General features: G+C 42.2%; 2 protein-coding genes across 2 annotated transcripts in view; one reads left to right on the top strand and one right to left on the bottom strand.

Moving 5' to 3' along the window:
• Positions 1-6,305, bottom strand: part of itprid2 (ITPR interacting domain containing 2) — a 61,341-nt gene extending 55,036 nt beyond the window's left edge. The window contains exon 1 of the mRNA XM_029702516.1: positions 6,177-6,305. The gene's annotated coding sequence lies outside the window, so the exon portion shown is untranslated. The remainder of the gene's footprint in view (positions 1-6,176) is intronic.
• Positions 6,306-23,831: 17,526 nt separating this feature from the next.
• LOC115155662 (neurogenic differentiation factor 1) lies at positions 23,832-26,854 on the top strand. The gene is made up of 2 exons (XM_029702515.1): positions 23,832-23,978; positions 24,592-26,854. The coding sequence occupies exon 2, from the start codon at positions 24,601-24,603 to the stop codon at positions 25,669-25,671; it is 1,071 nt and encodes a 356-aa protein (XP_029558375.1). The 5' UTR covers positions 23,832-23,978; positions 24,592-24,600; the 3' UTR covers positions 25,672-26,854.
• The last annotated feature ends 1,137 nt before the right edge of the window (positions 26,855-27,991 follow it).

Raw genomic sequence — 27,991 nt, 5'->3', positions numbered from 1 at the left:
TCCTCATGCCCGCCCGTTTGCCTGTCCTCATGCCCGCCTGTCCTCACGCCCGCCTGTTTGCCTGTCCTCACGCCCGCCTGTTTGCCTGTCCTCACGCCCGCCTGTTTGCCTGTCCTCACGCCCGCCTGTTTGCCTGTCCTCACGCCCGCCTGTTTGCCTGTCCTCACGCCCGCCTGTTTGCCTGTCCTCACGCCCGCCTGTCTGCCTGTCCTCACGCCCGCCTGTCTGCCTGTCCGCCCGTTTGCCTGTCCTCATGCCCGCCTGTCCGCCCTCATGCCCGCCTGTCCGCCCGTTTGCCTCTCCTCATGCCCGCCTGTTTGCCTGTCCGCCCACATGTCCGTCCATATGTCCGCCTGTCCTTCGACATGCCCGCCTGTTTGCCTGTCTGCCTGTTTGCCTGTCCTCATGCCTGCCCACATGTCCGTCCATATGTCCGCCTGTCCTTCGACATGTCCGCCTGTTTGTCTGTTTGTCTGGACAGCAATGCTACACCACCAGCCAAGAATACAGCAACACGCCATGTACCATCCAGCAGCATTATCATATTGCAAATCATTAACACCCAACAAGGCCAGCGTTGCCCTGGGCTTCCGTTTGACTAGTGTGAAACGCACATATGGAGCGAGAAAGAGGCTAGGAGAGATAGATGGGCAAAGAGGTAGAGGTAGAGAGAGCAAGAGAGCAATAGCAATGCAATAAACCTGGCAGAGGATTGTTACATTAGTGGCTTAATTTTCATATTACAGCTGAGAATGAACAGTTAAAGTTGTTTTTGACAAATGAAAACATGTCAGTTTGTCACTTTCACGAGGTTAGAGTAATAACATGTTGAGCTACTTAAGACATTGGCTCGAATCAAGGTTACGCCTTTAGATTGAGAAAATTAACAACTATGGAAGATTTGGCACTTTAATTTTCAATCCCAAACCCCAGCCTGGTCTGGTCTGCTTGGTCTATTTTGCAATCATTCCCGGAAGTCTTACGATGTTGCGCCTCTGGGTTTAGAAACTCTGTGGTAGTACTGTAAGAGATGTGCTTTTACAGTGATTGCATGAATTATTTTCATAAGATAAACATGGCTCTGAATAATATGGCATAAGGTTTCTCCTTGGCTGTTCGACATCTTGCTGATACTGGCTGCAAAAAAAATCCTGGTTATGAAATAGGAATGAGAAGGCAAAACCACACTGCTTAGGACCTTAGCCTGCTACAGTACACCTGCAAATACTTAGCTAGATGAATCAAAATAGAGGCTTACTGGCAATGGCAATTATGTTCTTTCACAAAAACATGATTACAAGATTCAGGATTCTCCCTCAAAGTCTCTCATAAATGACAGCGTGACAGGAAGAAAACAGCACGGAAATGTTGAAGTTTTGTACATCTGGAAATCACAAACAAAGCTCCCCAGCAACCCACACTACTCCCCGGATGTCACGTTGGTATTGACCCCGTCTTTCTCCCCCTCTCATGGTTACAGTAAATGGGAGCTATTCTGTTTGTGGGACTCAGGCCAACTTCATTTCCTGTGTCCAGACATAGCAGAGCCCCAAGACCTTCAGAATGCACTGAGAAAACACACACACACTCTCTCACCCCCCTCCCTCCCTCCGTCACCCTTCAGCAGTGTTGTTTCTGTGCTACGTGACTACACGGACCTGAAGCAGGCCAGACAAACAAACCATGGAGAACAAACTGTGATGTTGATAACAACGTCTTGTACATTGGTTCATGTGCTGACTGACCTGAAACATCGGTTTACAGATTGGATATTTCACACGGGCTGAGATCATTCTCTCGCAGCAGTGCGCTTGAAAGGACAGGATCAGATTCAGAACCAGCAGTCAACTTTACATCACAACCTCATAGCCCATTCACACATACTTCATAGGTTAACAGTGTGTACCAAATCAGTTCTAAATACCTGGGCCCGGTTTCCCGATAGTGATGGAACTTAGGCATAGGTTTTAACCACGCATCTTTCCTACAACGACCGAAGATGTAAGATGCGTTTCCAAAAACACCACTCAGAGAGCGAATGGTCACTAACTGCGTCGTTGGAGCATGGATGAACACTGATAGGATGGAAAGAAAGAGAGCACTGCTCTCGGATCAGCGCTCTCCTTTCAACGCTTTCCTTAACATTAGAATTATTTCACAATACTGACGATGGATAAGCACCTAGAGAGATATTACCGCATACGGCTGCAAATATTCTGCCGGCTTATTCTAATGCTTACCCATTAAAAATGCGTACATATTAGGCTACACATCATGAAATATGTTGAGACAAATTACAGCCAGTAGCCTACAAGTTGCAAAATAGAACCCAAATGACTGAACATGAAACGTATTTCTATATGATTGAAAGAGCCCTATAGAGCCCACTGTTTATACTTTAATGCAGTCATCTCCGTTTCATTTGAAGCATATTTTTATACTTCGCTTGTTTGTGTCAATTGCAAAGACATTGGAAACTTTGTATTTGCAGACAACTTTGTTCTGAAGTTATCGACGGTTACAGAGAAGCGGATAAACTATGTGATTCTGTTTAGCTGAGATTTCTGTGCATAAAGTGACACGGCAGGGCAAAAAAAGTATCTAACGACACACTTACAGGCCGACTATACCGCTCACGTTGCAAAATAAATGTTGAAATCTATATTATTAAATTATTGCACCCACACTGCTCGCTCGTGTCAACAAGCGTCTCCCGTTGCCAAGGGCTAAAATAGAAGGCAGTTCTATTTGACGCAGATCGCGCTGCAAGTCCTGCCTCTCCCATCTCCTCATTGGTTTATAGAAGAAGGTACCCATGTGCCATCTCCTCATTGGTTATACCCACATGGGTGACTGAAAGACGAACAAGGCCAGTGGAGGTAATGCACCTAATTTATGAAAGTTGCCAATCGCAATATAAAGTCATGAGAAGAAAAGGCCTGGAAGGAGGAGAGATGACTAGAAACAGTTCGGTTGACCGTTTTATGTGTGGATTAATTGTTGGAGTAGAGGACCTTGTGCATTTCAGGTAAAATAACTCAATGTTTATATCCCAGGACAAATTAGCTAGCAAGTGCAAGCTAGCTAGCTAAATTGCCATAAATGTTTTTCGCCCTGTTCCCAAATTAATATAATTGGTTCAGAGTTTGCTTTGATATTTTAACCTGCGTGTTGTGATCGCGTTTGGTGTGGGGGGACAAAATACATGTATTTTGTCCTCATTTTGTCCTCACCACATCATCATGATGCTATCCAAAGTGAAACCACCTTCGCCACGGTTGCACACCAGCCAGCTGAAGCTAATTGGCAAAATAATTTGGCTAACTCTTCAAAACTGCAAACACGCACCAAATCACACCCCGAAACCAACTCACAATTGAATTCATTTCTTGGCCGCTAACATTTCTTAATGAAACAAATCTCAAATGAGGCCAATACTTTCTGGTAAACCCCTTTACCATTTGTTTGACAAGAAATCAAAATCAAAGTGTTTGCTTATTCCTAATTTTAAGGATGGAGAATGGTTGAAAAATGCATATATGCCTTCATTTCCCAAAAATATAGACTTGACACCTAATTTTAAATGCTCCTATGAACTTCACTTTTTGATGCTAACGGATCTTTTACATTGGAAATTACAAAAAAATTGATAGAAAGCACATGAATAATTCAATCAAAATATGGCATGCCTTTGAAATCAAAGTCATGAAATGTCTTTAAAAGGCTTGCGAGTTGTTTTATTTTACATGTCCCTAATTCTTCAAGCATGAGTCATTCAGTCAGGGGCCTTCTCCTAGAATAATAACAGAGCATTTCTGACATGCAGGCCGGTCTGTTCTTTTTCCTTAACTCTCTCCTGTAGTTGTAGAAATATAAGCTACTGGCAACACTTTCACAAGTCTGGTAGAAATGTAGTCAATGGTCCCAATGCAGGCACGCATTCTGTGATAGTCTACTTGGTGGATCCACCTGTGTTAGTTCTGCAAACATTCACTATCAGCACAGGTGTGGCACACCCACCTGGATGACGTCATCAAGAAAAACACAGGCCACGTCCCAAAGGCCACCCTATTCCCTATATACCGCACTACTTTTGACCAGGGCCCATATGTCTCTGGTCAGAAGTATTGCACTATATAGGGAATCGGGTGGCATTTGGGACACACAAACACGAAGCATGTGACCCCAAGTCAGATAGGCAGCTAGTTTGCTCAAGGAGGAACGTCTGTGCCCTACTGTTTAATATGTAAGATAAAAACCAACACAGCAGGAGAAAGTAAAGGGCCCCTAGCCACTGTATAGCTAGCATATACCTCTACCAACTGATGCCTATTTATTTTTATTTTATCTTTATTTAACTAGGCAAGTCAGTTAAGAACAAATTCTTATTTTCAATGACGGCCTAGGAAAAGTGGGTTAACAGCCTTGTTCAGGGCCAGAACAACAGATTTGTACCTTGTCAGCTCGGGGATTTGAACTTGGAACCTTTCCGTTACTAGTCCAACGCTCTAACCACTAGGCTACCCTGCCTCTGCTGGTCCTATATCTTAGTTTCAAGTTCTATTATTTTAGTCCTTGTTGCCACCTTTATTATTCTGTGCATCTTGTAAAGTACTAGGCCACTAACTACCTTTTAATTCTTGGTTAATGTTTTTTGCCCCTATTCATTAAAGCCTTTTTTTAATGGTTGCTCACAATGTGGAGATGTGATGTATGTAAATTAAAATGCCTCTAGAAATGAAACGTATTATTATTTATATGGTATAGGCTGGCCTCTGAAGAGATGACAGACCTCCCCTGTGCAACACCTGAATTCAGAGAAGCACGTTAGCACAGGAGAGAATACCAGACACCAGTTCTATCTATGGCCTGTCTATGGCCCCAAATACTGTATGTATTCGGCTGGCCTCTCAGGAGACTACAGACCTCCTTCACACAATTCCTGGTTTTCAAGGAAGCACGTAACCACACACAGCAAAACGTTTATCTTGAACATGTAAAAACATTGTTGTGAACATTTCCTCATACAGGCATCAACCATTAACATAAAATGTCATCTAAGTTACTTCAAGGATGGGACACTCAGATATACAGTAACCTGTAAAACATTGAATAGCAGACATGAGTTCTAAGTCCTGTTTCTCCTGTACGAATAGAATACGTACAAAAGGCTTTACCTGGAAGTGCTGAATCTAAGGCTCTCTTGTTGGTCAATATTATGCAAATGTATGGCTATTTATATACACATTTGTTGGCAGAGTTTTTTTCTCTCCCACATCTATTCATGAACAGAACATGTCGGAAATAAAGTTATTGAAAAGCAGGCTAAGAGTAGAGGGATTCTTACTGCAACTTCTAACCTGCTTAAAGGTGATGTGGCCAGTATTTAAACACAACCAAAATACACAGCGAAATGAAAGCATGATATACAGGAGATATGTTTACTCGTTGCCTGGGAAGCCCACATAGAAAAAAGTATTATATGTTGTTCAATGTCGGGCAGAAACTAGCTTTTGAATCAGGAAAGTTCCCTCTCAGGACCTCTACAAGTCAGAATGTTTAATAAAATGATATGTTAAAATATAATTGTATTCAGCATTCTAGCTTGTAGAGGTCGTGAGAGGAAACGTTCCTGATTCAAACGCTCATTTCTGCTCGACGTTGGGGTCCAGGCAAGTTTACTCATTACGTTTCTAATGTGTCCCATGAGGGGGCGTATGGGACGAGGAACATTGGAAAGGAGATAGGCCTATTGACTTAACAATTGTAAAACAGTAGGCTACTTCGCTGATGTCTCAGCCTCCAATGTCTGAAAAATAAAGCCAGTATTGGGAACACGTCGGGTCTCAACACGTCTTGCACACAAAAAAAAGTGTAGTCTCTCACCTGAAGTGTTTTGCCTTTTATCCTAAACTGCCTTTCTAACGGCTATTCGTGACATAACATGTCGGGCAGTGTAGGCTATGTAATTACATTGTTTTGTGACTTCCATTTGCCATGTAAATCAGTTGATATAAAAGTCGTCAATTTGTTTCCCAAAAATTACTTGAGGATTGAAATCGGTGACAAGTGAGGTCCATGTGCATTGCATCAGGCAAAGTGCGCCACGGTAAAAGTTTGGCATCAGATGTCGAGTTATCCTCGTATGTTGTTTCCATAAAAACATAAACACTTACCATTGTGATGCGGGTTGGAAAGGAGTTTGAAGCGTTGAAAAGTAGCTCCGTTGATCTGGAATCTGACAAACTTTGCCGAACTTCATTTACGAAGAAAACTATTCTTCCGCTTCCGGAGGGAGTAAAGTAACATAACAAGGGGCGGGTGGCCAGCGAGTCTGTTTTCATATCTAGGATGAGATGACGTCTTCCACTAGGATATTCTGTAACCTGCTGGTGGCATACGCGTAGTGCAAACATCAGTCAAATACAGTAGGCGCCTAGTAATAGTAAATTAAAGTATTAGTGAAAAATGTTAATGTATTTGAACTTCCTCGGAGCAGGTCCTGACAATACAACAAAATGAATAAAATGTAATAACTTTATTTTTCCCACAGTGTAGGAGACACTTTGGCCTAGCCTGCATATGTTGCTGTTTTGTTTTGTAGACTATAGTTAGTCTGTCTTTGTATATTCTACTTAATTTGTACACTAGAGCAGGATTTTTCAAACCTCTCCTCGGGACCCCCAGCCAATCCATGTATTTTAACTATTCCTGATTCAACTTGTCAACTAATAATTATTTTAACTATTCCTGATTCAATTAGTCAACTAATAATTATTTTAACTATTCCTGATTCAATTAGTCAACTAATCATTATTTTAACTATTCCTGATTCCACTTGTCAACTACTCATCAAGCCCTTGCATAGATAAATCCAGTGAGCTAGTTCAGAGCAACAACACTATTGTGAAACGTCTGGGAGTCCCCGAGGAGAGGTTTAAAAACTGCATTAGAGGGCACTATATGTTGAGTCATGGGTCACTGATCACGTGAATTTAGGCCTTTGGCACACAGGTGACCTGGAAGTAGGGAAGCAGTTTTTTGTTTGTTCAGAAATTCAAAATCGAAATGTAATTTGTTACCATCCATTAAGTGGCACGACCACCTTACTCATTTACACCTTGTAACTATGCGTGTTTTCATCTTTGCTGCTAATAAATTGGCAAAAAAACCATCCAGGTCCACCTCTGGAAAGCATTTGTATTGCGCACATTTATGGACATTTGAAATCCCACCTGACTAGGTAAGCCACTTTTGACTAGGTTAGGCCTACACTATTGCAGAAACTTTTAAAATGTTTTAGGTGTTTATCATTTTAACAGCTGTGAAAGTAAGGGAGAGCAAGGTATGTTGTCATACTTTTCACACTGTCTTACATTTACTGGGCACAATACATCACAATGGTATAAATGTCATACCAAATGAAAGAAGGAAGTCTTGGGCACATATGTTGTATTCATTACATCTTCGTGTCTTGTTTCAGTACGGAGTTGTAGACCGTTAAATAGGGAGTGTGCACTTGTGACAATTTTCCCCATCAGCGGGTAAGTTGTCACATTGGATTATCAACAAATAAGAACACAACTAATTAATTGTGAATATTGATTTTAATTTCAAATTCAAAACCAAATTCAACTTCATTAAAGAACTCAAAATAAAAACAATCATGCCTATAGAATCTGGTAAATCATGCCTTTCAATCAAAACAATAATGCTGGAAGAGCACACATTCATTAATTGGCACGACCACCTTACTCTGAACTTTGAAATCGAACGTTCTCTGGCGTGCACATAGATCCACGGTAGTTGTTGTAATCAGAATGGAATGTAATGCTGCAGATAACTTGCTTAAATGTTTCAAGTCTTAACAAAACAGATGTGGTGTTTAAACACACTGATGCACTAATGCACCGTTTTGTAACAGTTTATACGACCTACATCCGTATCTGACTAATCAGACTCATCTTCAGAGTCACAGTTCTGGCACACATAAATTGCCTGGTCTGAGGTGCATTCATCATGGGCCCATTTGTTGCATCTCACACACTTCACCCAAGTCTCTTTTGGAAGGCTGTTTGAAAATGGCTCCACACAGACGAAGCAGAAACACTCCTCTTCATCTGATGATGACTCTTCTACGATTTTTCTTTTTTTTAGCTGCCTTCTTGTTCTTTGCAGATCCAGATTTTGACTCCCCCTTGCTTCCCTTTCTTCGGAAACAGCCTTTTGCTAGATCGTGCCTTATTCTTTTCCATTTCTAGTGCATGCTTGACTAGTGTGTCAGTTAGAATTGCTGTTTTGTGCTGTTTTCTTCCTTTGCAGCTCACCCTTGCCCAGTAATGCCATTGCTGACAGCGGAATACCGACTCCAGAGGAGATGCGGCCATATCCAAAAGTTGGCCCCCAGAAAGCTGGTTTTCTGGAGGGCCAGTGGCCATATCCAAAAGCTGGCCCCCAGAAAGCTGGTTTTCTGGGGGCTAGCTTTTGGATATGGCCGGATGTCCTCAATGGACAGATGAGACTCATGGTTGTCCAAAAGGAGTAAACAGGGCTTCTCCTTTGAACATTTCATATGCTCAACGAAATGTTTCAGGAAGTCAACAAAGTACACGTCTTTCAGCCACCCAGAGGGATTTACCCCTCCTTTGCTGCCAGGTGGCCCATTGATCAGGAAATGATTGCGGAAGTTGACACGGGAATATAAAATATGGAGGAATACTATTCCCTGTAGCTGAGATAGCATAGGCCAGTGTGACGAGGGTTCCCCTTTCAGCGGAGGTCAGTGACCCTACTTGTCTGAATCCACGTCTGCCCACCACTTTGTCAGGTTTATGTACAGTGGTCACCCCAGTTTCATCGACATTCCATATGTCTCCTGGTCCAAATTGATATCTCTGTAGCACTTATGCTACATTGTTGAAGAAAGCATTAACATTTTCTCTGTTGAAGCTATTTGCCCTGGCAAGGCTAGTTGCCTCTGACTTTCTCAGCGACAGCATTGGGTGCCGCTTTAAGAAGCCTGTAAACTACTCCGAGCTGGCCTTTTCTTTTTCTGTCCACATTGGCGCGAACTCCACCTGGTGTGCCACAGCAAACAGGTAGGCAAATCTTCTGACCTCACTTGGAGACAGACCAAAATAAATGTCAGCTGACCTAGTAATATACTGAACAAGCTGCATCTCCAAATCAGGTGAAAAAACCTGCCGTGGCTTTGTATAGCCAACCACTGTTGTTGGCGTGGCTGTCTGACTTTCAACTTCTTCTCTGGTAACCTTTTGACAATACCGAGTCAGAGTACGGTAATTTATGTCAAAATCCTTTGCCGTTCTCCTGATTGATTTGTTCTGCAACTTCACCTCACCTGCCTCTGCCTTTAATATTATGCCAGGTGGTGTGCTGCCATACTCTGTTTTTCTTTTATCATTTCTAACCATCTTTCTTTCCTTCACCACTTTCTTTCCGTCCTTCCTTCTTCCTTCCTTCAAACACACATTTCCTCATTGCAATTACATATTCATTACAGGCTTATTACTCCCACCTCCCTGTCTACTATCCTTGTTGGCACAATGCAATTCATAACGCCACACTAAATTCATGACACTGTATGAAGTAGTGTGTGTGTGTGTGTGTGTGTGGATATACTGTCTCATACAGTAGGCATGTAGTGTGTTAGTAGACACACACACACACACACACACCAAAGCTTGTCCTGTGTAGTCCAGGGATATGTCTGCTGCTCTAAACTATATGTATATATAATAATCCATTTACAGTAACATTTAATACTATTATCAGACCTGATTACACAATATCACAATGTATTTTGAGCATGTTCTATGTGTCTATGTATACTGGGGCAAATTGTCACATGTGAAGACTTGCCAAAGATCATTGAGACCACTTGTCCCAAACTGACAGGTTAGCTCAACATAGGACTGCAACTAAAGTATCAAAAGAGACGTTATTGTCTCCTTTACTCAGTGCAAAATTATAATTTTGAACATTCATACCTAACAAAGTTTTATTGCATAAAATGTAACGTGTCAATTTTTTACTTTTGACCACATGTGAACATGAAGTTGACCATAGAACATGTAGTCACATAAAGTAGCTATTTGAGATTGCGCCTCTAGTGTTAGAGGTATGAACAGTTTGCCAATTTACCCGAATGACAATTTACCTCGCTCTCTCCTACAACTTTATAGCAAAGTTTAAAGATGAAAAGTATAATATAAGCTCACCTACTGCCTCCGACGTAATGTTTCATATCCACCACAAGACGACGCCATTGTATTTCCAATGCAACCGCAGGCCTCATCCTTAAAAAAACAAATATTTTAGGAAGCGAAAAACATGTATTGCTCTGTTGTGAGAAATACAGATCTCTGACAGTGTGCCTGTGCACATATCAGTGACTGTGACGTCAAGCTTTCTCTCACCCACGCCAACTAAAATCTTATGGACCCATATTATGCGTTCCCGTTCTTAATGAATAAACAATGACATTTCATAATTTCATCACATATTCGAGTGGCACCTGTGTTTCTTAATTACAAAAACAAAAGTTACGATTACCGTTTTATTGTCTTCTTCGAAGAACGTAGTAAAAAGGAAAGATGTAATTATGATATATTGGTGACTGTTATCTGTGTTTTAATAGAACAACAAGACATACAATTAAAGTTCCCAACATTTTACAACATTGATTCCCTGAACATTATTATTGCCTTACGAAGAGGTGCGCTTTTTTGCCTTAAAATAATTGATTTCTTTACTTTTTCCAAAACTTTTATTCCAAGTCAAATCAAATTGTATTTGTCACATGCGCCGAATAGGTGTAGGTGTAGACCTTACAGTGAATGCTTACATACACTACAGTTGCACACACTGTGTGTAGTGCACTATTGGACATCATTCTGAGTCAAATTATAATACTTTTATACTACTTTAATTATTATTATATTACAACTGTAGGCCTAATATGTTAATATTTATATTACGACATAGTAATAATACTAACATTATTATGATTATTATTTATTGTTAGTATTAGGATATTGGTGTTATTATTAATTTCCCTAATAAGCTATATAGATCATGTGCACTCTATAGGGGGTTCAGGCAGGCACGTTTATGCAGCAGGTGGTCACCTGCTATTTGAAACCCCCGGAAGTGTTCTTAGCATATTATTGAAACCAAAATCCATCCCGCTATGGGCCACACCTGGGTCCCGAGCCAGGATTTTACTTTCGCATCCCAAATGGCACCATATTCCCTACATAGTGCACTACTTTTGACCAGAGCCCTATATGCGCCCTTGTCACAAATAGTGCACTAAATAGGGAATAGGGTGTCATTTGGGACATTTTCACTGTCTGCACCTTCCAGCGTGATTTATTACACGCCAATACCAAATAACTAATCAGTGGTCTAACTAATTAATGCACATTTGCATTTTTGCATAAGCAATTAGTGCGATGAAAGTGAATTAATTCCGTTTAGCATTTCATTGCAATCTAAGCGTCTATTCAAGCGGAAGGGCATTAGTGAAAGACTTGGAGTAGGGACTCAGGATGGTTTCCCTGCTCTGAGACAAGGCCGGGCGGGGTTCTGATTAGGGAATGGAAGGTCAGATACTCATATTCAAATAGCTGCAATGGGTTTAGGTTTTGTTTGCATCCAAACACCGAGTTGAACACAGTGCATGTTCTCTCTGGTGAGACGGAAGAAGGATTCGTTAAACTATGCTATGAGGTCACTGGGAAAACGGCTTGCTTTGCGGATTTTGACACAATATAAACCTGGTTTATATTTTTGCATTTAATATTTGGTTTTAAGAGCAAACAATAAAGTATCATATTATTGAGCACATAATACATTAATAATATTTGCAAAAAAGACAACACTATTACAATATGGATACAATATAAAGGAATTAGTTGAATTTGCACACTTCTATTTGTGTCTGAAAACGCTTGGCAAATATGTTTAGCTAATATGTTTAACCGATAGCCTGGTCTTAGGGCGGTCACCAGAGTTTCATAACATTTGGGGATAAGTCCTGAAGACCAGGGGCTGAGAAAAAAATAGCCTTTTCGAAAATAATTTCCTGCAATTCTACGTAACTTTAAATGACTGTAGACATTTCAATAATATGTTTTTTTATACCACACAAAATGACAAGCTACTCTGACATTGACATACTGAGATCAATAAAAGGACGACCCATGTCTTCGATGCAACCAATAGCATAGGCCAATGAAAAGACAGATCTCAAGCCTACAATATGATGAGGAAATTAATTCACTTCATTCACTTATTATACAAACAGTTTTTTCCATCAATTGTATTTTGAAATAATGCTAAATATAATTTAGCTGCTGGCTGCTGTTGATCGACAGCCACATTGACACCAGCAACAACTCAACAATCATCTGTTTGATATTTGTCGCGCGGGCTGACCATTTGCTTGATTCCCAACTCTAGGCCTATGCGCTCATAACGTGACAAAACACAATCTACAGAAATACATTTTTTAAATAAGCTATTAATCCTCTGTGGCTAAATTATGCTCTATGGTGTAGTATTCGCAATTATTTCATTTATTTCTGTAGAGACAGGAGTAATTATATAATTTGGCAAATGTATTTCAATTTTTCTGCGGCACTTCCAGCACCTCTTCCTGAAAACGCACGAAATGTACATATATGCACGAATTGAATGTGAGATTGTGTTGCTTCCTGCTGTGCTATGTTTTCTTCAGTACGCTGTGCTCTCCCTAAGGCCAAATAATCAACACTTGTTGTTATTAATTGAATGGATGGTGGTCAGTAACCCAATAGGAGATTATTGTGTAGGTAGGACTACTGTCACAATAATATTTAAAATAATCTATCAGCAAGTAGTCTAGCCTACAATTACAAGAGAATAAATGCAGTAAATCAATCAAGTAATAGGCTAGTGGTTTCAGCTAGATTGTTTTTCAAACGATGTAGGCATTATTTTTAACCAATAAGAAAATATGTCAAAATTACTTGAATAGCCTATAGGAAAGGTGTAAAAGTGGATTCGCATCAGTAGACTAAGTGAAATGCATCAGAAAGTATTGGAAAGTTCAGGAAAACATCAGGGAAACTCATCGGGTAGGCTATAGGCCTAATGTGTGTGTGTGTGTGTAGAGAATATCTGCATTGCTTTCAATTGCTAGACTAATGATCACGAGCACTCATAGCTAACATTTCCCAGCATAATTGTAACTAAATATCCAAACGGAGATTCAGCGCAAACAACAATCTGACATTGATTGATTTATCAAGGCTTGTCTCAAGGCAGCAACGATGCTGTCCCAATCAAAACTATGCTGTCCCAATCAAAACGATGCTGTCCCAATCAAAACGATGCTGTCCCAATCAAAACGTAGCTGGAACTATCAGTTGACCACAAATGGCAATTGCTTTACATTTATTATAACCAGTGGTGTAGTGCTATCTTTTAGGTAGCCTACCGGAGCGCCATTTTGTATTATTATTACATCATCATTTCTGAATGAAAGTTGGTACCTACATGTAGCCTATTGTAGGCTATAAAATCATTGTAGAATATACATACAATCGGCCTACATCCTCCACATTGCACGATTCCATATGCCTACACATAAGTGTAGGCATAAGTGGTTATTATAAATTAGGCCGTCATCACTGTCAATCATGAATAATAATTCTTCACGTTTTACAGGTAAAACGTCCATGCTGCATGCATGCCAACCATTGGATCCCAATCTGTTTCATGTGAATATGCATTTACGGTCTTCTTGAATGATGTAGGCTAAGTAGCCTAACTACTGTTTAATCGAATTTTAGAGCAGATGGAGTTGAACACAGCCACCTGTGTCTTGTGTCATTCAAAGCATAGTTTAGACTACGGCACCTGCTGTTGAGTTCTATTCACATGAGAAAAATCCTAAATTGTCATAAGAAATTAAGTGGTGTTTTTGGTATTCGTTTTGTTATGTAAAATACTAATGAATCATTAAGTGATCTTGCAAGACATAGCACCATTCTGAGAAGTGGCTGAGCGTGGAAGTGGCACTACACCCCTGATTATAACGGTTGGGTGACTTCGGGAGTTTCAGCTCTAACCACAGCTTAAATTGCTCATTCAGTTGACTGCATTTTTTTACACCATCACAGCAGTGCAAAATATTCATAGCTGACCCAAAAAGTCTGGTCTTACAGTGTATTATTGAAGCCTAAGTTAGTAATAATGGTCTGTAAAACAAACAAATTGTTTCGTTTATTTGTTGTTTTCCCCCTTTAGAGCAGCCCACGTTTAGTTTTTTGCCCCATCACTACACAGCCGATTCAAATAACCAACAAGGGGACAGGACCGAGGGAACCCTACCTTGGGCGGTGTTGAAGTGATGTGGGCGGTGTTGAAAATCTCAACCGTCTGCTTCCACTGTTTACATGGTCATAGAAATATATAGTCTGGGAAAATGTGTGATGGACCTTCTTCTAGCATTCTAGCAGGGTACTTTCGACCAACACAACTTGACCTGGTTTTATGAAAGAATCAAAATAAGGTGTTCCCTGCTTCTCTCTCAGGCAGTACTTCGAGGTGACCAGGTTCTGTGGCCACTTGAAGATTACCTAGTTATCACTAAGCAGAGCCGTGCTCTGGGCTGCTCAACAGGGCAATTTTAAAAGAACCTGTTAAATATAGACCCACGCGGATGATTCAGAGCTGAGCAAACTGTGTGAACTTGTGGTGTTTTTCTTGGGGTGTCAAACACTATGGAGTTTAACTTTAGGCATTTTGATGGAGATTGTTGCTGCCCGTAGCATTGAATGCAAGGGAAGCCAGCTAGAATTTGGCCTCCCTTGATAAAAAAAAGTACAACATAATAGCCCATCAGCATTGAGCTAAAGTGAGTGAGCTCAACTGTGAATGGTCCTGCTGTGCCAGTTTGGATTTGGCGTCAGTCCTATTAAATCGCATTGAGAGCATATGTCATTGACAGAAAAAACTTGAATTGTTGCATCTGATTGTGTTGTTGTCCTCCAGTGTTTAACTAGCTTGCTAAAATTGTCCCTTTCCTAAGTTTGCCATGGATGGAAATAGGGATTTGGACTTGTGGTTTACTTAATTCTCCATACTGGGCAATTCTCCATGTTGTTAAGATGGCGCCGAAGAGGATGGCTCACGTTTTACATGCTCGTAACCAATTGTGCTATTTTGTTCGTTTTTTGTTGTTGTTTGTAACTTTTTTTGAAAACTTATTTTGTACATAATGTTGCTGCTACCGTCTCCGACTCACCAAGAACTGAAAGGAGCTTTTTCCTTTAACAAGTCCGACGAGAAGGATATACTGCTCTGCCGGGAACAGGCCCAAATCCCCATAATTTGCGTGAAGAAAAGATGGAGCAAAAAGAGGATGCAGATCGGGCTGACATCTGAGAATCCGTAGGCGAGCGAGTAAACTCCCACTGCCATCCATTATACTTGCTAACATGCAATCAATGGAAAATAAAATTGATAACCTACGATTACGATTATCCTACCAACGGGACATTAAGAACTGTAATATCTTATATTTCACCGATTCGTGGCTGACGAATGACACGGATAATATAGAACTGCCGTGATTTTCCATGCACCGGCAGAACAGAGAAGCTACGTCTGGTAAGACGAGGGGTGGGGGTGTGTGTCTTTTTGTCAACAGCAGCTGGTGCGTGATGTCTAACATTAAAGAAGTCTCGAGGTATTGCTCGCCTGAGGTAGAGTACCTTATGATAAGCTGTAGACCACACAATCTACCAAGAGAGTTCTCATCTATATTATTCTTAACCGTCTATTTACCACCACAGACTGATGCCGGCACTAAGACTGCACTTAACAAACTCTATAAGGCCATAAGCAAACAAGAAAATGCTCACTTAGAAGCGGCACTCCTAGTGGCCAGGGACTTTAATGCAGGCAAACTTAAATCAGTTTAACACATTTTTTTACCAGCATGTCACATGTGCAACCAGAGGAAAAAAAACCCTAGACCACCTTTACTGCACACACAGGGATGCATACAAAGCTCTCCCCCGCCCTCCATTTGGCAAATCTAACCACAAATCTATCCTCCTGATTCCTGCTTACAAGCAAAAACTAAAGCAGGAAATACCAGTGACTCACTCAATATGGAAGTGGTCAGATGACACGGATGCTACGCTACAGGACTGTTTTGCTAGCAAAGACTGTAATATGTTCCGGGATTCATCCAATGGCATTGAGGAGTATACCACCTCAGTCATCAGCTTTATCAATAAGTGCACTGACGACGTCATCCCCAAAGTGACCGTACCTATATCCCAATCAGAAGCCATGGATTATAGGCAACATACACATCGAGCTAAAGGCTAGAGCTGCCGCTTTCAAGGAGCGGGACATTAATCTGGACACTTATAAGAAATTCCGCTATGCCCTCAGACGAACCATCAAACAAGCAAAGGGTCAATACCGAATTAAGATTGAATCCTACTACACCAGCTCTGACACTCGTCAGATGTGGCAGAGCTTGAAAACTATTACGGACTACAAAGGGAAACCCAGACGCGAGATGCCCAGTGACAAACTGAATGCTTTTATACTTGCTTTGAGGCGAGCAACACTGAAGCATGCACAAGAGCACCAGCTGTTCTGTATGACTGTGTGATAACGTTCTCAGTAGCCAATGTGAGCAAGACCTTTAAACAGGTCAACATTCACAAAGCCGCGGGGCCAGATAGATTACCAGGACGTGTACTCAAAACATGCGCTGAACAACTGGCAAGTGTCTTCAATGACATTTTCAACCTCTCCCTGACTGAGTCTGTAATACCTACATGTTTCAAGCAGACCACCATAGTCCCTGTGCCCAAGGAAGCAAAGGTAACCTGCCTAAATAATTACCGCCCATAGCACTCACATTGGTAGCCATGAAGTTCTTTGAAAGGCTGGTGTCACGTATTTCGTTGTGTTGAGGAAAGGAGGACCAAAATGCAGCGGGATTGTGAATACCCTCTGCCACGTCCTTACCAAACTACAATACCAATTAACCCTTACACTGGCCAGGACGTGACACTACCCCCCCCTAAAGGTGCTAACCCCGGAAGCACCATAAGAAAAAACAACAACCCCAAACAAAAACAACAACAAAAAAATTCCCCCTACTAAAGGGAGGGAAGGGGGGTGGCTGCCGTCAACGACAGCACTGTGCTACACCCCCCCTACCCAACCCAACTATATCTGGAGGAGGCTCCGGTTCTGGCCGCGTTCCAGGCAGTCGGGCCACTCTGGCAGGCCCGGGGGGCAGTCGGGCCGCTCTGGCAGGCCCGGGGGGCAGTCGGGCCACTCTGGCAGGCCCGGGGGGCAGTCGGGCCGCTCTGGCAGGCCCGGGGCAGTCTGGCCGCTCTGGCAGCTCGGGGCAGTCTGGCCGCTCTGGCAGCTCGGGGCAGTCTGGCCGCTCTGGCAGCTCGGGGCAGTCTGGCAGCTCTGGCAGCTCGGGGCAGTCTGGCCACTGTTGACTGGCGGGCAGCTCTGGCGACTGTTGACTGGCGGGCAGCTCTGGCGACTGTTGACTGGCGGGCAGCTCTGGCGACTGTTGACTGGCGGGCAGCTCTGGCGACTGTTGACTGGCGGGCAGCTCTGGCGACTGTTGACTGGCGGGCAGCTCTGGCGGCTGTTGACTGGCGGGCAGCTCTGGCGACTGTTGACTGGCGGGCAGCTCTGGTGACTGTTGACTGGCGGGCAGCTCTGGTGGCTGTTGACTGGCGGGCAGCTCTGGTGACTGTTGACTGGTGGGCAGTTCTGGCGACGTCGGACTGGGATGACGCACTTGAAGCCTGGTGCGTGGTGCTGGTACTGGACCACGCAAAAATAATTATTGGGGGTGCCTCTCGTGCTTCTCCCTCAGCGCGTCCAAGGCCTCGTACCTCCGCCTCTCTGCCTTGGCTGCCTCAATTTCCTCCCGTGGGCGACGGTACTCCCCAGCCTGGTGCCAAGGTCCAGCCCCGTCCAGAACTTCCTCCCAGGTCCATCTCTCCCACCAGTCCAACTCGAAATCCCTTTTCCTCTGCTGCTTGGTCCTTTGTTGGTGGGAGATTCTGTCACATATTTCGTTGTGTTGAGGAAAGGAGGACCAAAATGCAGCGGGATTGTGGACACTCATGTTTATTCCTGATAAAAACAGGTAAGGTATCCACTTGAAGAAAAAACAAAACAATAAACAATACTCACAACGGCAACAGTGTGGCAGGCTCAAACAAACACAGTGCACACAACAATCTCCCACAAAAGACACATACAAACACACCCTAATATATGGGACTCTCAATCAAAGGCAAATGACAACACCTGCCTTCAATTGAGAGTCCCAACCCCAATTGACCACACATAGATATACAACAGCTAGATCAATCATAGACATACATAACAAGGAACAGTGCCCAAAAACCCCAAAAACCCCGGAATACACAAATCAAACAAACACACCACCCCGAATACCATAAAACGAAAACCCTCTGCCACGTCCTGACCAAACTACAATAACAATTAACCCTTATACTGGCCAGGACGTGACAGCTGGTCATGGCTCACATCAACGGCATCCTCCTGGATACCCTAGACCCACTCCAATTCGCATACAGCCCCAACAGATCCACAGATGACGCGATCTCAATCGCACTCCACACTGCCCTTTCCCACCTGGACAAAAGGAACACCTATGTGAGAATGCTGTTCATTGACTACAGCTCAGCGTTCAACACCATAGCGCCCACGAAGCTCATCACTAAGCTAAGGACCCTGGGACTAAACACCTTCCTCGGCAACTTCCTGACATGCCACCCCCAGGGGGTAAGGGTGGCAACAGCACATCTGCCACGCTGATCCTCAACACTGGGGCCCCTCAGGGGTGTGTACTTAGTCTCCTCCTGTATTTCCTGTTCACCCATGACTGCATGGCCAAACACGACTCCAACACCATCATTAAGTTTGCTGACGACACAACAGTGGTAGGCCTGATCACAAATAACGATAAGACAGCCTATAGAGAGGAGGTCAGAGAGCTGGCAGTGTGGTGCCAGGACAATAACCTCTCCCTCAATGTGAGCAAGACAAAGGAGCTGATCGTGGACTACAGAAAAGGCGGGCCAAACAGGCCCCCATTAACATCAACGGGGCTGTAGTGGAGCGGGTCGAAAGTTTCAAGTTCCTTGGTGTCCACATCACCAACAAACTTTCATGGTCCAAACACACCAAGACAGTCGTGAAGAGGCCACGACAAAATCTTTTCCCCCTCAGGAGACTGAAAAGATTTGACATGGGTCCCCAGATGCTCAAAAAGTTCTACAGCTGCACCATCGAGAGCATCCTGACCGGTTGCATCACCGCCTGGTATGGCAACTGCTCTGCATCTGACCGTAAGGCACTACAGAGGATAGTGCGTACGGCCCAGTACATCACTGGGGCCAAGCTTCCTGAAGTACAGGACCTATATAATACGAGGTGTCAGAGGAAAGCCCATAAAATTGTCAGAGACTCCAGTCACCCAAGTCATAGATTGTTTTCTCTGCTACCACACGGCAAGCTGTACCGGAGCGCCAAGTCTAGGACCAAAAGGCTCCTTAACATTTTCTACCCCCAAGCCATAAGACTGCTGAACAATTAATCAAATGGCCACCTGACTATATCATTTCCCCCCCCCCCACTTGTTTTGTACACTGCTGCTACTCGCTGTTTATTATCTATGCATAGTCACTTCACCCCTACCTACATGTTCAAATGACCTCATCTAACCTGTACCCCCGCACACTGACTTGGTACCGGTACCCCCTGTATATAGCCTCGTTATTGTTATGTTATTGTGTTACTTTTTATTATTTAAAGGTTTTTACTTTTGTTTATTTGGTAAATATTTTCTTAACTCTTCTTGAACTGCACTTTTGGTTAAGGGCTTGTAAGTAAGCATTTCACGGTAAGGTCTACACTTGTATTTGGTGCATGTGACAAACAAAGTTTGATTTGATTATAATGGGGATTCTGATCCAGCCATTAATTCATACGTAGTGCCCCTGGCTTCAGAGGATGGAAGTTCAATGTAGCTCGATGTAGAAGGCCAATGTTAACTAGCTAACATTGCCCATGAAAGGAAGTTAGGCTAGCAAACAAGCATTTTAGCCAGGTAGCCTAGGACAACAAAAAATACAAGTTTGTATTGTATGATAGAGTGATAGACCATTTCGGATGTCACTGTTTAGACTAAGTGTAGGTGATTTGATGATGTTGAAATGTTGAAGTTGAAATGTTGCTGGAAAAGTGGAGGCAGCTCCTGTTTTCTTTGCGACTTGTGGTAACTCTCCGTGGTTCTAAATCAATAGTTGTTTAGTGGTCCGTCCAAAAATGTCACAAACATTAACTTGCTTGACCATGCTTTAAATCATGTAACTGTTTGTTACATGCAATATGCTTTGTGGACTTCACTGGACAGAGGTTGCTCTCTGGTTTTGTGATAAAACAAAGCTGTGGTTGAATTTATTCTGCCACTGTATCGTCTTATTGTCTCGGCCTTTGGGCCTATGTCACAGTTGCAAGGCATATGAACTAACAGGTCATAGAGCAAACAACACAATTATCACAACACAGGTTGTAATATGGCTTTTATGTATGGCTTCCCCAGTGATTATACACACGCATTGCTACTGCAACAATGCCATACTCTTTTGGACCAGACAGCATCAGATAGATGGCCTATACATACATAGACAGAGAGGGGGCTGTTTCGCTCACTCTGATGCTTTCTCCGGTGAGATACAGTACATTCAGCCTCTTGTGAATTAAAGGAAATTATGAACACAGAGAGAAGCCTGGCTTTTCTTGGCATCCATGAATACACACAACTGGCATATTTCCCATTTGCAAGTTAACATTTTTGTGATTGTCCATCATTTAGGCAAAATGGTTTTACTTTACGCCTTTTGTTTGGAATAAAGAAGGGAGTTATTTTAGCAATTATCCATCAGCAGGCCCAGGCTACTGTAGGCTATATATATATATATTTACTGAACAAAAATATAGACGCAACATGCAACAATTTGAACGATTTTACTGAGTTACAGTTCATATAAGGAAATCAGTCAATTGAAATAAATAAATTAGGCCCTAATCTATGGATTTTACCAGACTGGGCAGGGCCGCAGCCATGCGTGGGCCTGGGAGGGCATAGGCCCACCCACTTGGGAGCCAGCCCCATTTTTCCCCACAAAAGGGCTTTATTACAGATAGAAATACTCCTCAGTTTCATCAGCTGTCTGTGTGGCTGGTCTCAGACAATCCAGCGGATAAAGAAGCCGGATATGGAGATCCTGGGCTGGTGTGGTTACACGTGGTCAGCGGTTGTGAGGCTGATTGGCCGTACTGCCAAATTCTCTAAAACTAGGTTGAAGGCGGCTTATGGTAGAGAAATGCACATCCAATTCTCTGACAACAGCTCTGGTGGATATTCCTGCAGTCAGCATGCCAATTGCACGCTCCCTCAAAACTTGAGACATCTGTGGCATTGTGTTGGGTGATAAAACTGCAGATTTTAGGGTGGCCTTTTATTGTCCCCAGCACAAGGTGCACCTGTGTAATGATCATTCTGTTTAATAGTTTTCTTGATATGCCACACCTGTCAGGTGGATGTTTTCTATTGGCAAAGGTGAAATACTCACTAACAGAGTTGGAGTTGTAAACAAATTTGTTTTCAAAATTTGAGAGAAATAATATTTTTGTGCATATGGACAATTTTTGGGATCTTTATTTCATGAAACATGAGACCAACACTTTACATATTGCGTTTATATTTTTGTTCAGTATAAATAGGTTTATTTAAAGGTATTTATAAATGAATAAAATATTCCCATTGATTCTTGAAGAATATAACTTCTAAATGTCTCATAAGCTTAGTTCAACTGTCCTACCATATCACAACCCAAAATATAAACTTGTTTTGCTCCAATGTTTGAAAAGAAAGTAAATGTAAACAAATACTGTACAGCCTAAAAACATGGTTAAAACTTTAATTTTGATACCATGGATGGTCAGTCCTTGCATCCAAAGCTCTGTCTATGAATTTGAGAGTGGTACATTTCTCCAGCCCCATCCCTCAGCTTTTTACCAAAACAACGGCTGAGAGTCGCTTTGTTATTTTTTTCTACTGCTGGTTGCTGCTTTAAAGATATTCATAATTCATCCCTATGTGCTTATGGTTGCATTTCCATGTGACCAAATGCAAGTAACTGTCACGACTTCCACCGAAGTTGGTGCCTCTCCTTGTTCGGGCGGCGTTCGGCGGTCATCGTCACCGGCTTTCTAGCTGCCACCATCCACATTTCTTTTTCCATTTGTTATGTCTTGATTCTTCACACCTGGTTCCCATCTATGGTTATCATTATGTTTTGTGCGTGATTGTTTGCTTGTCATCGTGTTAGTTGTTTTGTGTCAGGATTATTTATCCCTGCGTGCATTTTGACTTGTGAGTTTCTTCGAGAGTAAAGCACGTTATTTTACTCAGTTCTGTGTCCTGCGCTTGACTCCATCCTCACCTCCACATAACTGACACTGATAGTAACCAATGATTATATCCTGAAGATATAAACTTACTCATTTTGTGAATGACCAGACAGTCCGTATGGTTTTAGTTTGGGTAGCAGATTGTCATTTTCATTATTTATATGGGGCACATTTTATAGTCCCGCTCTATAACTATTCTGCTTAAATATTAATAATTTCTCGTGGTTCAGTTCTGTTTTGATTGTCTGTTGTTACCCCCACTTGTTACGCTGTCTTTCTGTCCAACGGTCAACACTTCTATTTTTTGGGGGGCATTATATTGAACAGAAGACAGCAGATTTTGGACGTTGCATCAGGGTAGTGAGCTGTGAAACAGGCTTTTGTTAGTGCGCGTGCGACTTGCGTGCCGACCAGCAGACTGAAAAGAGAGGCAGATTCCAGGCTCATAACTTCAGCAGCTCCGTCCAGACATTACAACCACTGTTGCCAATCAACATCACGCACTGCTAGAGATGGGGGACAATAACACTTCAACTATTGCAGATAAACACTGATGCAGGCAGCAGTGAGCAAAACCCAAAAAAGTAATGCAGTTGGTCTAAATTCATTGTTGTAATTACAATGTTGCATAGCATATAATTGTATTAGGTCTTCTCCATGGATAGCCTACTTTTATTTGAAAAAATGTCTCACAATATAATCATTCGCTGATAAATAGATATGAAGGGCCAGTATGGGGCCTTTACGGTCAGCAAGGGCCTTATTCTTGCCTTGGTGACTTGGCGTGTTTATTAGGCTATTTAATGTGTGTTCAATATCCGCAAAGTGGGCTAATGTGCAAAACTACATTATTCTGTCATTATGATATTTATGATTAATAACATCATAATCAACCCATTATAAGAGGACACACGTGGGGAATGGGTTGGGCTTGAGTGTTAGTAGTGATTGAATATGTCCTATGCTCGAAAGGGTTAATCCATCCTGCGGGTCCACACGGATCCATGGAGGCCCTAACTGGCGACAGATGGCCACTTTCTTTTGGCCACAAAGGAGCGGAATACAGAGCCCTGGCGAATACAAATGGGACCGTGTCACGTGATGCTTGGGGCCGTTTCTGCTTGACGTAGATGGACCATATGGCGCGTGCCGAGAGTAAGGCCATGGGTGGGTGGAGCCTGTTCCTGCCAGTCATTGGGTGAAGCGGTGGTGATGGTATTAGGGATACAACCATAGAGACATACAGGTTCATCTCTCTCTCCCAGTCCCCCGCAGCATCAGCAGCAGCACTATATAACACGAGCATCCGTCGGCGCAGCCACATTACAGTCCATTCACCGGACCTCACACTTCAGGAGGGGCATGCCAGAGTCATAACAAGATCATTCTGCAAAACATAGGTATTTATTTATAAATCATATAATGTAATAACTTATTTATGCAAATGTTTTGGGTGAAAGGAATGCTGTGATTTGTCTGTTACATTGCCATAAAGCAGGCTACAATTATTCAGCAGTTAAAGGTTTTCTGAACAAGCTTGAATTATTTATTGATACAAACCTTCTCAGATGAGAGGTGATGTGACCATTTCGCACCTGTTACAGAAAGGAAACAGGGATTCAGATATTCTTATTGAACTCAGATTTCAGATGTCTCAGTTTACTGGAGATTTAAAAATAAGTAATTGAAAATAATTTTGATCAAATTGACTTATGTCAAGTTATTAGGTGATAATTTAATAATTTATGTATTATGCTCCTATGTTTTGGTTTATCCTGACCACAAATTAATGTTCTACATTTTGCTCTTAAATTCTTATGAATTTGTATGATACATATAATCATCGGTATTGCAAAAGTAATATTGGTTCTGATACAAAAATATGTTTTTGTTTGACTTAGATTAGTAGCCTAATACACCTGTTCCAAAACGAACTCTTACTGAATAGGCTGTTAGTCAAGTACCAAATGATGTCCAAATGAGTCTGCTCACGGATCTCTTTTTTATTGACAGATTTCCAATATGACTAAATCCTACACGGAACAGACCATGATGTCATCAGAACCCCAGGATTCTGCGACCTGGACTGACGAATGTCAGCGCTCCCAGAACGAACAGGATATGGAGAAGAACAACGGCGCGCTTGAGTCCATGCACGGGGGCCTCGAGGATGACGACGAAGATGGGTTAAACAGACTGGATGAGGATGATGAGGAGGAGGAAGAGGAAGAAGAGGAAGAGGAAGGCGACGATCAAAAGCCTAAACGTCGTGGACCAAAAAAGAAGAAAATGACAAAAGCCAGGATGCAGAGGTTTAAGATGAGGCGCCACAAGGCGAACGCGCGGGAAAGGAATCGTATGCACGGACTCAACGACGCGCTGGAGAGTTTGCGTAAAGTTGTGCCATGTTACTCCAAAACCCAAAAGCTCTCAAAAATCGAGACTCTGCGACTGGCAAAAAACTACATCTGGGCCCTGTCAGAGATCCTGCGGTCAGGGAAGAGCCCAGACGTCATATCATTTGTCCAGGCCTTGTGTAGGGGCTTGTCTCAGCCCACTACTAACCTAGTGGCAGGCTGTCTCCAGCTCAACCCCAGAACTTTCCTCCCGGAGCAGACACAGGAGATACCATCTCATATGCAACCAGCAAGTGCTTCCTTCGCCGCGCATCCCTACTCCTACCAGACTCCGGGTCTTCCCAGCCCTCCATATGGTACAATGGACAGCTCCCACGTCTTCCACGTCAAGCCCCATTCATACGGAAGCGCGCTGGAGCCATTCTTTGAGACCGCGCTGCCGCTTACAGACTGCACTAGTCCATCATTCGACGGACCCTTAAGCCCACCACTGAGTGTCAACGGGAACTTTTCCTTCAAACACGAGCCTTCGTCAGAGTTCGAAAAGAACTACGCCTTTACCATGCACTACCAGGCTGCTGCGGGACTGGCAGGTCCGCAGGGACACGGGCCCCTTTACCCGAGCTCTGCGCCGCGGTGTGAGATACCGATGGAAAACATTATGTCGTACGAAGGACACACTCATCACGAGAGAGTCATGAATGCTCAGCTTAACGCTATATTTCATGAGTCGTAAATACATTGAACGTGCATCAAAGACTGATAAGCGTGCGTCATGATATGGTATCCTCTTGCCACTGACGCAAAATAGCAATTATAATCCGCTTGTATGTATTTATTGTTGTTACTGCCTTTAGAAGTGCGGATGCATATGCATATTATTTTTCACCAAATGTACTGTATTGTATTCGCTTCTACATTATGGTACAGGTCACATTGTGGAAATAGTGGTGACCATACTGAGAATGTGTTGATTATCCATGTTACAAAATCACAAGCAATAATTTGGAAAACTATGCAATTTCTAAACAAATACTTGGGCCAATAAAAAATATATAATAAGTATTTCTATATTTTTCAACCTGCATTTTACAAGTGATCTATCTATCCTATCCTGAATAATTTTGTTGTGATTTTGTACAGCATTATTAATTATTAGTTCCTATTTCATTTCACGTAACTCCATGTTATGTTTTATAAAATAGTTATGTCATGTTTATATGATGCAACCGTTTTATGAAAGATCATTATCTATACAGAGGCAAGTGCTTATACTCTGTTGCGTTAGCGATTATTTACTGCAATTCATGCAAAGCTGCACAATATTGAACATTTTATTATCTCCCAAAACATAGCCTATCTTGGCTACTTAACAATCAGGAATGTTATATCGCTGAATAGGTGGACAATACATAGGGGATACTTACTTGCAAAGTAGCCTAAATACCTTGATTGTGTATAAAAAGCTTAACTATCACCTGGAAATACTCATTGTATAAAACGAATTACTTATTACTTCATATAAAACATGTACATTGACCGTGGGCCATACCCCATGCGAAATCATCTGCAGCACATTTTGGAACAAACCAGGCACCATCTCATTGTGCCATTGCATGAATGTGCAAATCAGTGAAGAAGAGCCATTTGCAGCATCTGATGCTCAAATTCAATGAGTGTTGTATATTATTTGTAAACATTTTACAATGTAGGAGGGTGTTAGGCCCCATTAGAGGACCGTGTGCCATTACATTACTCATAATATGTTCGTTATTTATCCTATATTTTATTTCGAAGGTTTAAACGTTTCATTCTCTCCCAATGTGATTCAAGTGTACATAATTGCGTTGAGATAAATGTATAATGTATATCTCATGAGGAGCACTCAATTATTTATATAATAAAGTGAATGAGTAGCCTACAATTTCTATCATTATTGTCTGTTAACCTACCAACATCTCTATTATAGGTTCATAATCACATTATAAGTAAAAATAACATCTAAAGTAAACGTACAGCTTAAACTCTCAAACCACGTGTTTTTAAGGCAAAACTAAGTAAGATTTCGCAACGGTTTAAAATCCCTCAGCCCGCATGGTTGCAAAATAACCTTGACTTCTATTGGGATTGTCCTTTTGGTCTGGCAAATCATCCGACACAATCTAGTCCCGATTATTATTTTCATAAATCACTGTTACGCACGATGGATAGTGAACATTTATTTGCCCATGTTGAAACTATATTATTCTCTTCTACAATATTGTCCTTTAAGATTGTTTGCTTAAAATCTTAATAGATTATTAAAATTACAAAGCAACTTAATATGAATGAAAATGAGCAAACACCCCCCCTATTAAATGTAGGCAGACCTTTAAGGCTGAAGGACAAAACAAGCGTTTTTCCTGCCATGCCACGGGTAGCTGCAGTCAATGGGCGTTCACATGCCTCCATGGCGAAGTCCCAAATGGAACCCTACTACTTTGGATCAGAACACCACGAGTCCTAGTCGAAAGTAGTCCGTGATATGTGCCATTTAGGACTTAGGACCATAGTGTATAGAAACCGAGCGAGGCACAGATGTTACTTCTGCAGGGGAGGTTTTTCATTTATGAAAATGATATTGTGTATGCATAAACACCCTGGCTGCATCTATAACCCAAAACTTCCATCATAAGGGAAAACCCCAGCGAGTGAGCTAGCCAGCCAACATCAATATGGTAGTCATATTCTGCATTGTGCTATATATTTCCTGTTAAAGTGGAATGAATAACAATTGGTGTATTGTATCCGCCCTTCCTCGATAATATACCACCACCACCGTTCAATTGGCATGGGTAAACCATTGGAATAATTTAATGACTACATCTTAGATGAAAGTAAACCCTTACTGCATGCCCCCAAAAATGACAGAAATATGCAATCCTGAAATCTGTATCCCATAGCCTCTGTCAACGGGTCTCCAGAACACTTATTTATAATTTCATACATGTACAGTTTTATTTTGAGACCTTTACCCTGGACCAATCAAATCACAGGGAATGTGCATCCTTCTGTGT

Source organism: Salmo trutta, chromosome 20, assembly GCF_901001165.1.
Source record: "Salmo trutta chromosome 20, fSalTru1.1, whole genome shotgun sequence".
Classification (NCBI taxonomy): domain Eukaryota; kingdom Metazoa; phylum Chordata; class Actinopteri; order Salmoniformes; family Salmonidae; genus Salmo; species Salmo trutta.
The sequence above is the reverse complement of the archived record's forward strand: the minus strand, read 5'-3'. Positions and strand labels throughout refer to the sequence as shown.